Genomic DNA, 16,553 nt, shown 5'->3' with positions numbered 1-16,553 from the left:
GTACATGTGCATTGTATTTTATGCAATAAATGGTGTTCATAAAATATGTTTATATGATGCATTGAGTCGTGACATATGGCATTGTCATGCGTTTTGTGTTGTTCATATGGGATATCAGTCTAGCATGTTGTCTAGATAGTGTAGTCATAATGCCTCAAGGGTGTGCCAGAATAACGTATAGGGGTATCTTGTGCTGGTGTGCATGTCGGGATAGTCGCCTAGATTTCCGTGCCGGACCATATGACTAGAGAAGTTACACTAGGACAATCGGTTGTTCATGTGAGATATAAGTTGGGAATGGGTAATGTTTCTGAAATGCTTTTCAATTGGAACTTAATTCTTGACATAATTATGATTAGCCGAGTTTCTGCGTTGATGTTAACCCTCCTGTGCCGAAAGTAATAATTAACGATTGTTCCCGAGGTGTCGGGAAGATGCATTGACTTTACCCCTCTTAAGCTAGGACTATGTTATGTGAATGTGTTGGTGTGATGATATTGCCTTTAGGGAGATTACTCTTCCCATGTGGTTGGGCCAAATATCTATTGTATCGTTTCACTTCACCCATTAATTAAATCACTTTTTAACTTAAAAGAGTTAAATGAATCAAGGTCCTAAACAGAAAGAGATTTAAGGTTCATACTCACAATGTTCCTTTAATTTTGCTTGATTCACAATGAGTTTGGTCGTCTCTGGACAATTTAGCCATCCCAAAGTCTGCAATTTTAGGTTTCATACTTTCACTTAAAAGTATGTTGGCCGGTTTTATGTCGAGGTTGATTATGCAAGTTCCGAAATCCCTGTGCAGATAAAGAAGTCCTCCAACGATTCCCAGTATGAAACTGTGAAGTTTCTCCCACTGTCGATGTCCTCTCTCTACATGATCAAACAAATTAAGACAAATTATCATGCATCTTCGAGACTGATACGGTTTAAAATTTTTAATTGTTTAAAAAATATATTATATTTTTTTTCTTTAGGATTCTTTTTTTTTAGATTCTTATTATTACTTGAAGTTGAATTTCTATTTTCATTAGAATTTTTTTAATTTATAACTGACTTATATAAATAGAGATGTTATGTAATAGTTTTATTATCAATTTAAATAAAATAATAAGTATTCTTTATAAAAAGATTTCTTTTATATATTCTTTTTTCTGGATTCTTAAAGAGTAGAGTGAAATTGTATCCTTAAATGGCTTACCACGATGGTGATTTGATCACTCATTTACACAATTTTTTACATTCGCAGTGGGGTTTCAACTTTGATAAAATTAGATTAAGCAATTCATTCATGTTTCAATATCTAAGATAACTCTTGAATTAATCATAAAAAATTATCAACTTGCCTTAAATTATCATCTAAGGATGTAAATTTTCTATATAAAACTTTAATATGAATCTCATTCACGAATAGAGGCAACGAGAACTTACCAAATATGAACTTATCTAAACTTCCATTTCTCAAATTCAAAGACAAGGATTTTTTCTGTTCCTTCCAAACAGAAACCATCTCTAAAAAGTCCTGTATAATTATTAATTATAGAGAATATTATATACCTATTAATTATAAAAAATATACCTTTTGAGGACAAACTTTTGTGCTCCCCCATTCAATAATTGGAAAGCATCTATGAGCATAGCGACACAAGTTCAAAGACAAAAAAATATGTTTAGGATAGTAAACATGGCGTCCAATAAGGAAATGTATCTGTACATACGCAGGGCCAGCTGAAGATTAGGTAAGCCGTAAGTGATAATTATTTTAGAGTTTCTCTATTAATATAGATAAATAATAAATATTATTCAAAAATGATTTTTTTTATTTTTTGAGATAAAAAATCATTAATTAAATTTTTGGATTCAAATTTTTATAAAAAAAAAATAATTGACAATATAACTAAATTACTTAATCATTTTTATGACATAATTGAACATAAATAACATTTTATTAATTTTAATTTTAAAATTTTCGTAAATTATGTTTGGGAGATTGCCAGGCTGCTTGTGTCACCAAAAGATTCAACAAATTCTCTGGTTCTTGTTTAAACTGATACGTGATGTTGACAACTATCTTTGAGGTCCAATTAAAACTCGGCAGAGTCTCCAGGAGGCCAAACATGCTGCGATTTGAGTACCGTAGCAAGCAATAGTCGTAGAATCCAAGGGCCTCGATCTGATTGGGACAGCACTGGAAGATCTCTTGAATAGAGTCATCAACACAGCTCTTGCAGGTATCCGGGGATACATCTCCTCTACAATAAGAGATTGCATAGACTTTATCAGACGCCTGGCCAACTGAGACATTGTAGTAGCCGTAGTTGGAACTGGTGTTTGATGGGAGGTTGGAGAGGGCAAGCTTGAGGTTTTTCCTGAATGGACTGTCAAGGGTATAGTTCCCACTTTCCGAACAAAAGTTTCTTATGAAGTATCGTCGATCACCGGAGGTGATGGTGAAGGAGATTGTTAGAGAAATGGATAGAAGTAATAGCAATAATCTGTTTCCAGAATTAAACCCCATAGAAAATGATGAGAAAACTAAGGTTGTGTGCTTGTCTTAAGGCTTCTTCCTCCAACAACGGGGCTAATGCCGACTTCGTAAACAACATAGAGGAAGAATGAAGGAAATATCAGGTTCTAAGCCTACTTCCTTGACTACATCCTGATAACCGCCTGCCTGAAAATGCCTCGAGCCAATGTTCGAGTTACCAGGCAATAAATCTAGGCTTATGGATTATATTATTGTCACAATAGACCTTATAATCGATCCTATATATTTAATACCTTGCTTCGTTGATACCAACCATTTGTTTTCTAGAACATTGCAATAGTCAATTTGTCGATGTTTCATTGTTCTGATGTGGCCAAATCACTAGATTAAGTAAATTAGCCGTCTTAAGTTAAGAATGCATCAGAGAGTTGTCTTATTTCTCAAACTTTGCACTGTTTGTTTTTGCATGGGCTTCGTTAATTTATCTCAAAACAAAGTTTAGTTTTAATCTATCTGCTACTAATGTTACTTTGTTTCCTATTAAAAAAATGGTGTTTTAGTTAACTCCACCAGGGGATATTCTATGGTACTTACGGGTATGGATACAAATATCATGTACAATGCAAATGGTGTAATATATACCTAGAATAAGTACATTTTACACAAAAAGTTTATTATATACTACCATGCATGTAGAGACATTTCATATGTATAATATACCCTTTATATTGTCCAATACACCATTTATGTCACACTTTTTGCATAATACAGAGTATCAATGGCCTTGAATACTAACAGGTATCAATTATCAAATATCTACTTATCACTTGTTCTTATCATTACCTATTCTGCAATAACATATTCTCTTAGTGGGTGGGTTTCTTGGTCAACCCCTAAATTCTGACAAAGACATTTTCCAGCATTGCTTAGGGGTCCCGTTTTCCGGTAGAGTGCAAAAATGATAGTTGATTGTTTGTTGTGTTGCTTATGATCCTTGTGGTTGGCTAGAATAGAAATGAATTTGTGATCAATATAAGATTAAGGTGTGGATATTAAAAGAAATGTGTTATCTTGTTAAGTTGAGATCATGATATTGGGTTGTAGTTATTGATAAATCAACAGTAATGGATGCATATATCTTTAACGAGGCTCTCCATGTTCCCTCCTTCTTTCTGAAGCCTCAATGAATTCTTTGTTGGGCTAGTTTTCCTCCTTTCTGAAGATGCCCATTATTTTAAAGCCCATATGAGTTTAGGGTTTATATGTGGAAGACTAGGGGTATTTTTATCCTAAAAGTATAAAGTATAAAATATAAAAGGGCTTTAAACCCCTCTAAGTTGCAGCCGTACAAGAAGAAAAAGGAGAGAAGAAAAGTGCAAAAAATTGAATATAAGAGGTGCTGTCCAGTTTTGATCAAGAGGCTGTTTGGGGTAAAATCTGTGGTCTGATTTTCTGAAATTCTGTCAGCATTTTCATGACGCACGGATTTTCAATATGATCGGTGGAGATCAATTTTGGAACTCTTCGTTTACAGGTTTTTGCAGTAGTTGTTGTTGCAGTCTAATTTTATCTAATTTTGATCAGGAGGCAGTTTGGTGTTCGATCTATGGTCCCATTTCGCTAAAATTTGATCAACGTGTTCACAACACATGGGTCTACAATCTAAACAGTGAAAAACAGTTTTATAGTTCTCTGTTAATAGGTTTTTGCAACAGTTTTCAAGTTTCTACTTAGTAAGATCTTTCTTATTTCTGGTTGCAGTTATTTAGTTTTTAAAAGTAATTATTCGTGAAGATATATTGTTATATGCCTCTAGTTATTGACAATTAGAGAAGACTTTGATATATTCTCATTATTTGTTTGATAGTAGAAGTTTTCACGCGAAATTTTAATATTCTTGTGATTAAGTGATTGCTGCACATATTTCATATTATTCTCTATTTACTCATTTAACTTCTACTGATTCACACAAGAAAGAGAACAAAATACTCAAACATTCTTATAAGTTATTGATTTTGCATGTTTTTCTTCCAACATTCCTCCTATATATTTCATAGTTTCTCCAGATCAAGAACAACAAACAATAAAGACAGTGATATTGTTTCCAAACTGCAAGGCCGAACAGGGAAACCGATTGCAAAATCATCGAACACACTTTGGTTTTCACAAACAAGGGAGTTTTTTGACTTTTTTTTTTTTTTTTGTGTTTTCTGCCTCTCAATCCAAAACCAATATCATTGTTTGTACGTGCATGTATGGAATGATTTCACACCTTACTGGAAAGGTATTGAAAGCTTATTTACCTCCTTAAAAATTAAAAATATAAATAAGTGAAGGAACAAACTAGACCAACCTTCTAAAGTCAGCCAGTGACAAAATTGTTATGCAAAAGAAACGGTCTACTGCATATTGGAGTAAAGTGAGTGACTCTAGTTTTTCGAACAAAATTGCGAAAGTGAGAATAAATGTATTACAAATAATCACATTACTTTTATTTCAAAATTATAATAAAAAATATATAGCACGTAACACAAGAAATAAACACACAGCGAGATTATACGAACGGATTAACTACTGAAAATATGTCTCAAATTGAAATTGCATATATCTTAGCTAGCTTTTCCAAACATCTTCAACAATGCAAGAATTGTATCGAAACAACTATGAATTAACTACTTGCTGGGTCTCAGCAACCGTCATGCATGCATACACATTAGGCATATACGTATATATATATATATATAAATACAAATATACTTAACTAGCTACTACCAGAGGTATGGCTGGGTAGTGATTGATAGCCCGATGTTGACGACGATGTGGATGAACCAACAATTGGCACAGACATTTGCATCTCAGAATCACTTGGCACAAAAAAAGGTGGCTTCAAAGGTGGTGGTAGTTGGATAGAGGAGTCCTTGAGCCATGTATCGATTTCCTCCATTTCTGGTCTGAGAGCTTCATTTGCTTGAACACACAACAACCCAATGTGGATGCATCTCTTTATTTGATCAATAGCTCCTGATGGGTTACTTCCCAATATTGATGGATCGTAGAGATCTGAAACTCTGTCATTCCTCATCAAACTTATCCATGCCTACGAGAAATTAGCAGAAGTCAAGTCACTATACATATATATATAGAGAGAGAGAGAGAGAGAGAGAGAGAGGAAAAAAGATAATTTGTGTAATTTTGGTATATGAGAAAAAATACTTACGCAGCTAAGCAAGTGAACCCCAGGATCAGCAGAATTGTTCCTTCGACCGCTCACAATTTCCAGTACCAGCACACCGAAACTATATACATCTGACCGTGCTGAGAAACGCCGGCAATTGGCATATTCAGGAGCCAAATATCCACTGTATCGTTTCACTTCACCCATTAATTAAATCACTTTTTAACTTAAAAAGAGTTAAATGAATCAAGGTCCTAAACAGAAAGAGATTTAAGGTTCATACTCACAATGTTCCTTTAATTTTGCTTGATTCACAATGAGTTTGGTCGTCTCTGAACAATTTAGCCATCCCAAAGTCTGCAATTTTAGGTTCCATACTTTCACTTAAAAGTATGTTGGCTGGTTTTATGTCGCGGTGGATTATGCGAGTTCCGAAATCCCTGTGCAGATAAAGAAGTCCTCCAACGATTCCCAGTATGAAACTGTGAAGTCTCTCCCACTGTCGATGTCCTCTCTCTACACGATCAAACAAATCAAGACAAGTTATCATGCATATTCGACATTGATACGGTTTAAAATTTTTAATTATTTAAAAAATATATTATATTTTTCTTTCTTTAGGATTCTTAATTTTTTTAAAATTTTTTGGATCACATCCCTTTACAAACGTCTAACCACGATGTCCCTTTTTGTGACGAAAAGTTTAACCCGAATTTGATCCACCAACAATTACACTAGGGAAGGATTCGAACTTGAATACCCAAACTAGTCCATCTCCCCCAACCACCGCTGGGCAACCATGTGGGGTAATTTTTTTTTTTTTTTCAGATTCTTATTATTATTTGAAGTTGAATTTCTATTTTCATTAGAATTTTTTTTAATTTATAATAGACTTATATAAATAAAGATATTATGTAATAATTTTATTATCAATTTAAATAAAATAATAAGTATTCTTTCTAAGATTTCTTTTATATATATTTTTTTTTATGAATTCTTAAAGAGTAGAGTGAAATTATATTCTTAAATAGGTTCCTAAAGTGGTGATTTGACCACTCATTTATATAATTTTTTTCATTTGCAGTCCGATTTCAACTTTACTAAAATCAAATTAAGCAACTCATTCACGTTTCAATGTCTAATTAAGATAACTCTTGAATTAATCAAAAAAATTATCAATGTGCCTTAAATTATCATTTAAGGATGTAAATTTTCTATATAAAACTTTAATATGAACCTCATTCACGAATAGAGGCAACGAGAACTTACCGAATATGAACTTATCTAAACTTCCATTTTTCACAAATTCAAAAACAAGGATTTTTTCCGTTCCTTCCAAGCAGAAACCAAGAAATTTCACCAGATTTTCGTGCTCAAGCTTCGCCAGTACTGACAACTCATTTTTGAATTCATCATCATTGCAGGAACTTAGCTTCAGCCGCTTCACTGCAATTTCTTGTCCATCTGGAAGTGTAGCCTGAAGAAGATGTATTGGATAGAATCATTAATTCAAGACAAGTCAAAACCACCTCAAAGAGGACTCTAAATTTAAACACATTATTAAAGGCTAGCTGGAAATTCACATTTTCTTTCAATAATTTTGTTGCTTCCAAATATCATTATTTGCTTTACGAGGATGTTCTATTACCTTATAAACAACACCATATGCACCTCGACCAAGAACATTAGCCTGAGCAAAATCATTTGTGGCAGCCTTAATACTGGAAAGTTGGAATCGTTTAATTTCCCCAGCAATAACATGATTTCCAGATGGCTGGGCTTCTAGAACTTTACCAACTTCATCAGGCTCAGAAGGTGGATTTGCCTCGGCACCAATAATGGCATTATCATCATATAACTGGGCTTCTGAACCACGACCTGACCCATTAGCTTCAGGACTTTCAATATTTGTGAATGGAGAACTAATGTTTCCATATTCGGTTCGGGCAATTAGATCGATACTATTGTCTCCTGCTTTAGCAAAAAAGAACAAACAAGGAAACAATGATGTTATCTCTGTTGGGATATTTTGTATAAAATAAAGGTTCTTCTTCTTCTTTTTTTTCTTTTTTTCTTTTTTTTTTTTTTTTTGTCTGAAAACAAGAAGAAACGTCAGTTTACTTACTTAATGCTTTCTTTTTTGGTTTCATCATCTTATTGATACAAGGTTGGATTGGTTTCATCATCTTATTGATGCAAGGTCGGATACGTGACCGAACAAGAATAAGTACTGCTAGTAGACCTCCAGCACCAGCACAAGCACCAACACCAATAGCTACCTTAACCAAAATCTTGCTTCCCCCCTTTCCTGCAACAACCATGAAACATTTAGTACATTTAAGAGCTAAATGAAGAAAGTTGCTTGATATTGGATATCCTAGAAGTTTACCATTTCAATGTCCAACATCAGAAAATAAAAATAGAAACAGTCTGTGAACTAACATGAGAAACACATTTGTGGTATTCATACTTGATATCAAATGACTTGGAAACTATTCTGCTGCTTGCTATGAAAGGAACAAAAGCTCAAATTAGTTAGCCCAATATTTTATCTATTGTTGCAAAACAAAAGCATCGTGCTTTGCACATTGTCCATGCTAATGGGAGTCCAATGTCTAATGACTATATTTTACTAAACCAAAAAACATCTAATTAAAATGTTGAAAATTGATGTACATTCTAGAAATTAAGAGAAGATAATTTCAAGAGAGAAATCTAGAGAGACTTGGAGGAAAATATCCATACAAAAGTAAAGAAAAGTCTAGAAACTACTAGTTTTTCCTTTAAGTAGAAATTTAGAAAGACCTAAGAAAATATCTAGATTTAAAACTAACTAAGAATTATTATCTAAGAAAAATGAAAAATTCTCAAGAAAATTGGTGAAACAACCATGGGGGCCATACATAAGGCAAGCCAGAAAATAAAAATAAAAACTACAAACCAATCGCCTCCCAAAACTTCCTACCAAAATTCTCTACCATCTTTCTAATTTTGGAGACAAGGGCTTCAACCCAACCATTGTAATATCACTTCCATTAATACAATTAATTTTTCATTTCTGAAACCTTAAACTACTTCAATCCAACTTCTTTTCCTTTAAACCTTTCCATCAATTACTAAAATTCCAACAAGAAAATATGTCTTTTTTTCTTTCCCCATTTAAGGGAAGTATTTCAAACTTAATTAACATGATGTTGTTTTCCATCATGTCATGTTCTTGCACTAATATGATGTGTGCCAAAAATTAACTTCATTTTGATCGATTATATAATTAGGTTCCCTATCCTAGTACAGTAACTGTATAATTAGAGCTAGAAAGACAGTGATCTTTAGCAGGTGTGTTTTTTAATTTTTCATTTGATTTACAAAAGCATAATTTGAGGCAAACTGGAATCAGGAGATCTAAGTTCAATCAAAAGTCCCAATCAACATGCATTTGGTAGCTAGCTAGGTATTTCATAAACAAAACATACCAGTTGAGTTATTAAAATTTGTTGGAGGCGGCGGGGGTGCATTGCTGGGAGGTCGGATGGCTGGTCCACCTGGGGTAGAATTGTAGAATTTATAAACCTCAAACCTTATATTGCAGCTGGGCATGTGAATTTGTGCTCCTGTCTCCCATCCATACAAATTTAAGATATCATTAGTTGCCGAGTCCAAGCATACGCTGCAATTTAGTGATGATAAATCCTCACTGCACTGCACAAGAGCATATGTCATATCTAATTGTCCGACAGCAAACTTCTTTCCTTGAGATTGCCATGCTGCTTCTGCAACCAAACGATTCAGCAAGCTTTCCAGTTCCTGTTCAAACTGATTTGTGCTGTTGACAATTACTTCAGAGCTCCAATTAAAACGTGGTTGAGTCTCTAAGACACCAAATATGTAGCGATTTGAGTATCTTAACATGCAGTAATCATAAAATCCCAAAGCCTCCATCTGGTTGGGACAACAGTGGAAGATCTCTTGAACAGAATCATAAACACAGCTCCTGCAGATATCCGATAACACATCTCCTCTGCAATAGGAGATTGCATAAACTATATCAGAAGTTTGGCCAACTGAGACATTGTAAAAGCCATTATTTAAACTGGTGTTTGATGGCAGGTAGGAGAGCGCAAGATTGAGGTTTTCCTTGAAAGGACTACCAATGGTATAGTTACCAGCTTCTGAACAATAACATTTTATGAAGGCTGATGGATCACCGGAGGTGATGGTGAAGGACTTGATTAGAGAATTGAATAGAAAGAATAGCAAGAATCTTGAACAATGAGACTCCATTCAGAGCAGCAAACAACAACATATCCAGCCGTTATCCCACTATGTGGGGTTGGCTACATAAATTCTAGACTTTTATGTGAGTTACATCCCAATAAATAGTTTGTCTAGAATTCATATTTTGATCCGACTAAATTTTATGCTGGCTTTCAGCTAATTATATAATAACTTGCTTTGATGATACCAATGCTTTCTTTTCCAGAGTATTGCACTACTAACCAATGGAATTATAACCTTAGGAATACGGAGTCAATAGTCAATGCTTTGTATGCTTGACATGACATGACCTAATTACTAGACAATGAAAGTAAATTAGCCGTCTTAAGAATGAGCCAAATTGGAGTGTTCCAGAGCATTGTAATTTTTGTCTTAGAATGTACCGAAGTTCGGACATCTCTAAGAAGTCCTACATAATTATTAATTATAGAGAATATACCTATTAATTATAGAAAATATACCTTTTCAGGACAAACTTTTGTGCTCCCCCGTTCGATAATTGGAAAGCTCTATGAGCAGCAACACGAGTTCCAAAGACAAAAACATATGTTTAGGATAGTAAACATGGCATCCTATAAAGAAATGTATTTGTACATACGCAGGGCTGACTGAAGATTAAGTGGGCTTATAATTATTTTAGAGGTCTTTTATTAATAAAAATTATTAAAAATTTATTTTTCTTATTTTTTGAGATACAACATTATTGATTAAATTTTTATATTCAAGTTTATAATATAATTTTTTTAATTAATAATATAATCAAATTATTTAATTTTTTATGACATAATTGAACATAAATAAAATTTTATTAATTTTAATTTTTTTTAAAAAATCTTTTTTCTGAAACTATAGTAATAGAAATGGTTAGTAGTATTGTGTACCTATCCATACATTTAGAAAAGAATTTATCTTTTTATAAAATTTACTATCATAAATGGTATTTTTATTTCTATGGTTATAATTTCTTTTAAAATTTTTAATTTTAAAAAAATTTAAAATTTAAAAAATATTTCTTTAAATTATGAAAACACATTAACTAAATTGGGTGTTATATGAATAGTAGATTCAGATCTATAGATAGATTAGATTTATTTTCACCAAAAGTCAAATTAAACCTATCATATGATGGATGGAGTATATAAATTAGAATTTATTAAAAACTATATATTTTATCTTCTGGGAAAGAAAATAGATTATAATAAATTTAATTTACAAATATAACATAATAATAGTTTGTCTAATTATAACTCTAGATTTATTTATCAATTTAGATTGTTCACACCACCAATGATCATAACTATCCACTCTCATTTTTTATTTTTATATTGTTCTAGATTGGGTAAGGAGTATTAAAACAAATTAATGTGAGAAATACACTATTTGATACATTTTCTATCAAATTAAAGTATTTTTTTCTTATTTACCTACGGCATAAGACACATTTGTGCCCTTGAACTTGGGGCTTTTAACTATTTGTGCCCCTAAACTTCGAAGGGACCTTACACACTTGAAGTCTGAATTTTGGACTCATCATGCACTTCATTATCCAATCAATACCACACATGAAATCACGCACAGTTCAAAAGGGTGAGCATAGAGGCAGAGCCAAGATATTTAAGTAACGAGGGCAAACAATAATGAAAAAAAAAAAACAAAACTTAAAGTTATATAACAATTATCTACATTGATAAAAAAAAAATATATTGTAATATAACATCAAAATATATTATATCAAACATTATTATAGTACTTTTACATAAACTCGAACACATGTTTCTCAAAAAAATTATTTAGTTTCAAAAGCATAAATAATGTACTTACAACAAATTCAATAAAGTCAGAAGGTGAATAATCAAAAAGCGGCAACTTTAATAGATCATCTTCAGAATTGAATGATATAGTTCAATTTGTTTAATTGAACTCCACTAATTGATTTAAATTTCATCTGTCTAGACACATAAATTATAAAAACAAACTATGAGCCATGAGACCAAGATAAGTAGAAATCAAAATCATTTTTAATCTACAATTCACATCATTAATCAACAAATTAAAATTAGGAAACTAAGCTAAATCACTTTTAATCTATTTTAAAACCATCAAAATGTCAAAAATAAAAATAAAAAGTAAGAAGAGGATTTTACCTGTAATTAAGAAAAATATTCATTAAAACTAAGAAAATTAAAAACCTATTTTCAATACTCCTTAATTTGTTAACAAAATTTAAGAGATAAAAATGAAATACCAAAGAAATTTGGGAGACAAAGAGAAGAAATAAAGTAGACAGGAAAAAATAGAAATGGAGAAAGGGTTAAACAACGTGAGAAGAGAGAAAGAAGATATTTAGGATGAATTGGAATTATAAGTAAAATTACTGTAATAACCTAAGCCTTCAAAATTTTTTAAACCAAAAGATTAGTTGAAGGGCAAAAATGTAAACTCAAAATAAATATTGTAAGCACCCCGCCCGAATTTCTCAACCACCCGGACTACCCGAACGGGAGCGTCTACAGAAGGGAAAAAGAATGAGACACATGACCAAAAATCACCCTGGCATATATACACAAAAATAAGAATAGTGGAAACAAAGCTAAACACATGCATGCACTACGGGTACCCTACTATCACAGCAGTCACATGATAAATAAATAAACACAGACTCCTGTGCCGACATACACGAGACTCGAGGAAAGACCTGGCACAGTACAAAATAATAAAGTAAATCCTACTCAACCATCAGAGTTGACAGGGACATGACAGGACTGCCTGTACACCATACCGACTCTGCCACTAGGCACTGACTCCCTTGCCATGGTCCACGCTGCCACTACCTGGAATGATGGAAAAATAAGGTGAGTCAAAAGACTCAGCAAGCATAAGACAAGAAAGGCTGAAGGCTGCACAAAGCCAATAAACTTCTCCCAGAACACCAACCCCCAAATACACACAAGCCATGAGATGCTATAACACAATTGTATAGTATAATAAAAACATATACCGGTCCTTGGGGCCCACATAAGACACTTGGCACCCAAAACTCATACCAACTTGTTGCTGCCCTAGACGATAACAAATACCTCCAGCAAATCCGTGTGCGCCATCTCGGGACGATACTCTCGTCACCCGTCCATGTCGGTACTCCCAACACTCGAGCCATAGGCTCCCTCGGAATGGTACTCTTGTCCGAGAACTAATAACTACCGGTAACCATGCAATGCACATAATAATGTAATGGTATAGTGAGCATCAACGTGATACACCGGTGCCCATACATCCAGGCATCAGGTCATGCTCCGCCCACATAGTAAACCACACGCGATGCATATGCCCGTGCTGGATGCAACCTGACCAAGCTAGAATGTCCGTGTCCAAGCATACTCAATAAATGAATATCCCAACATGCAGCCCAAACCCATGTGCATATCAAATCATGAACAGTAATATAATAAATCTAAACGTGCAATAAATCACATACTGGTAGAGCTAGTCAGCAGTGTCCGGCACCGGTCAACGGTCAGTGACTAGGAGTGTCCACTCGACGGTCCACTTCAGGGCCGTACAATAGTGTACTCCAACGTCACCAACAACCGACCCCTGCCCTACTGCTCAATAGCTCTAACCGGACCATAAATAAATCCAAAAAAAATAGTGAATAAACTCACACGTCTAAGAACCTAGTCCCCCAATCTGGGTCTAGCATCATTCCGAAAAGAATGGGGGCGATACAAACCCCCGTAGGCACTCAACAAATAAAACTCTAGAAATCTCGAATTTAATTTAACTTAAAACAAATAAACAATAATTCAACAAATAAGACTAGGCGCCGAATTAAAGTAAGGGGGATGATAAAATACGAGAAATCACAGGGTCTTTCACGAGAATTGAAGAACACGAAGAGAATGTTAGGAGCTTACATTTATACGGTCGTTTCTTGCATTTCTTGCACTCCCGCTATGAAGTAAAACGTTTAATAGCGATTAATAAAATCCTGGCTGGCATTAATTAAATCTAACCATGTAATATAAATAATTTAACCATCTAAAATCCTACGTAGGCGCACCTCAAATAAAATCCCAACAAATCTCATATTTATTTTAAATTAAATAACGCCAATAACATCTTCCATTTATATATATAATTAATACGCGATACCGAAACGAGTTAAGGGAAGACGAGGGGATCATAAAATGGAAAAAAATCGCAAGAGTAGATGAGAACTTGCCTCGTTTAAGCTGATTACAACGTTTCCCCTCTTAAACACCACCAAATTAATACATGCTGAAAAATAGAATAACTCCCAAAATTAATAAAATTGGACCCAGAACAAAATTCTAACCGTACAAAATGATTAATACGTATTTATTTACTTACCTGACTAATTAAATCGCTATTAAACCTCAATTAATCTTGAATTTTCACCCAAATTTGGCCCCCTACGCACTGCTCATCTTCTTCCATTTTTCTTTCTCTGATTTTGTTTCAAATTTGGCCGAAATCGGCCTTAAAATCGTGGCTTAAAAACCACAAAAGAAAGCACCAGAGACTGCCGCGTGGCAGCCCAGCGGAAGCCACCGCCTTTAGGACCAAAACGACGCCGTTTTGGGCTCCTCTTTGCTGGAAAAATCAACGAAATCCTCCTTCGCGCGCGGTTGACTCAAACCCCAGACCTCCCGCTCTTATGCGCGCGCGCGTTACCGCACAAGCTGGCTTCATCTTCAATATACATGTGAACATTAATAAACTTAAAGCAATCATTTTCCACTTCCACAAATCACATTTAAACCCCCACAACTTTCATAAATTGCATACTCGCTCGAACTTCAATTCCTCTTATTACACTTATACCCCGAATTTCTAGAAAATCCACTAAATTAATTTATTTTCTTATTTCCATAAATACTCCCAATTAAATAATTATTTTCTCTAAACAACATAAATAAATATTTTTCTTAAATCACCAAATACCCAAATAAATTAATATTTCCTTTTAAACCCACAAATATTCAATAATCACCACAAACAAATTAATTAATAATTATCAACCAAATAATTTAATTAATTAACTTTAATTCCTTATTTTCCTCAAATCACATAAATAAATACCTCCTCTTAAATTCTCAAATATTCAATAATATCCTCAAACACCGCTTTGAATAATTATTATTTATTTTTAAATTTTAAGATATTACAAATATAATAAATTTTCAAAAAAAAATTGTTTGGGTAATGGGGGCAACTAACCCCACAATGGATTAGCCACTGGGTGAGTAGCAAATTTTGACACCTGTGGGGAAAGGTGAGTCACCAGCAAGGAAAAGGGGGAAAAAACAGAGGACACCGACAAAGGAGGCAATGGGTCAATCGCCCACGTCGCTAACAACCATTGACGCATACACCACTGTCAGCCTGGCTCTTCCTTACTACCGTTAATTTTAGCTTTTGGGAGTGACCACCATCGACCGTCGTTCAACCACTATCGCGATCTCTATTTGTCATTCTACCACTATCGTCGTCAACTCGTTCTTCCTTATCACCAGTCGCCTCTAGTTCTTGCTCGACCAACCGCTTTTTGTATCGCCACCACCATTGCCGGCTTACCACTCGACACTTCCCTTTGCATTGCGACCATCAGTCTCTCTCATTGCTCCATTGTAACCGACCCTGCCTTGCCTTCAATTTGCCTTCACCAGTCACTAGTCATCGTCGACAACCCACTCATCGTTGCTCTTGCCTTAGCCGACTGACCCATCGGTCGATAGACCTACCCATTGCCAACCAATCCATCCTCTTCGTCGCCACTGACTATTGTTTCCTCTCCCCTCCCTCGTCGACGACCATTGTTTTCTTACCCCCTTTTACCAATGAGCTTTGTTTCCTCTCCCATCTCTCTCTCTATTTCCTTCTTCTTCTTCATTGGCAACCCACATTTCCCATCTCTTACCGACAGCCCATTAATAGTGAACGTGTATCTCACGCGTATGCGTTTGAGTTTTGAGATGTGAGATAAGGCCAAAAATAAAATTTAAGAGACATGATAGATCCCCTCAAAATTCAAGGATACAAATGGTTAAAAGCCTCAAGTTTAGAAGCACAAATATGTTTTATGCCTTTAGTTGTTCTTCTCATTTTTGGGACCCCACGCTTTTTGGAGCCCCATAAGCATAGGCCATGCCTTGAGCCTGTACTACTGCAACAACTATAACTATGTATGAAACAGTACCTGCTAGAGTTAAATGAGTAGAGTCGGTTTATATATACATGTTAGCATTTCGATGTCAACGTCAAAAACAGAAAGAAAAAAGAACAAAAAGACACTTGGCAATCTTTGAAATAACATTATAAAGGCATCTGCAAAATTCCTAATTGACATTTCTGTTCGCTAGCTCTTGAAATTTTGTTTTGATATGGATGTAATCTGTCAAATAAAACTCAATTTGACCAATAGGCGGAATTTGTCAAATAAATTGAGAGTTAGAACAACTGATCTTTTTTTCTTTTCTTTTTTTTATAAGAAATGACAATTTTTAATTATTTAAAAGAGCAACACCCAGAACCTATATATATCAAGAGGCGGACGTTGCTAAAAGAATACCCAAAACAGAAATGCCTCTG

At 34.2% G+C, this 16,553-nt stretch overlaps 2 protein-coding genes across 2 annotated transcripts; both read right to left on the bottom strand.

The window, feature by feature from the left end:
* Positions 1-780: 780 nt before the first annotated feature.
* Positions 781-2,521, bottom strand: LOC127794635 (cysteine-rich repeat secretory protein 1-like). Its single transcript, XM_052325883.1, has 2 exons — positions 2,015-2,521; positions 781-876 (listed from the first exon to the last, which is right to left on the bottom strand). Exons 1-2 carry the CDS (start codon positions 2,519-2,521, stop codon positions 781-783), a joined length of 603 nt encoding a protein of 200 aa, XP_052181843.1.
* A 2,731-nt stretch (positions 2,522-5,252) lies between these two features.
* On the bottom strand, positions 5,253-9,947 carry LOC127794633 (cysteine-rich receptor-like protein kinase 29). The gene is made up of 7 exons (XM_052325882.1): positions 9,140-9,947; positions 7,876-7,974; positions 7,315-7,637; positions 6,936-7,143; positions 5,954-6,182; positions 5,709-5,850; positions 5,253-5,588 (listed from the first exon to the last, which is right to left on the bottom strand). Exons 1-7 carry the CDS (start codon positions 9,945-9,947, stop codon positions 5,253-5,255), a joined length of 2,145 nt encoding a protein of 714 aa, XP_052181842.1.
* Positions 9,948-16,553: the final 6,606 nt, after the last annotated feature.

The sequence above is a fragment of the Diospyros lotus genome, chromosome 2 (assembly GCF_014633365.1).
Source record: "Diospyros lotus cultivar Yz01 chromosome 2, ASM1463336v1, whole genome shotgun sequence".
Taxonomy (NCBI): Eukaryota; Viridiplantae; Streptophyta; class Magnoliopsida; order Ericales; family Ebenaceae; genus Diospyros; species Diospyros lotus.
Note: the sequence above shows the minus strand (reverse complement) of the source record. Positions and strands in the feature narration are given on the sequence as shown.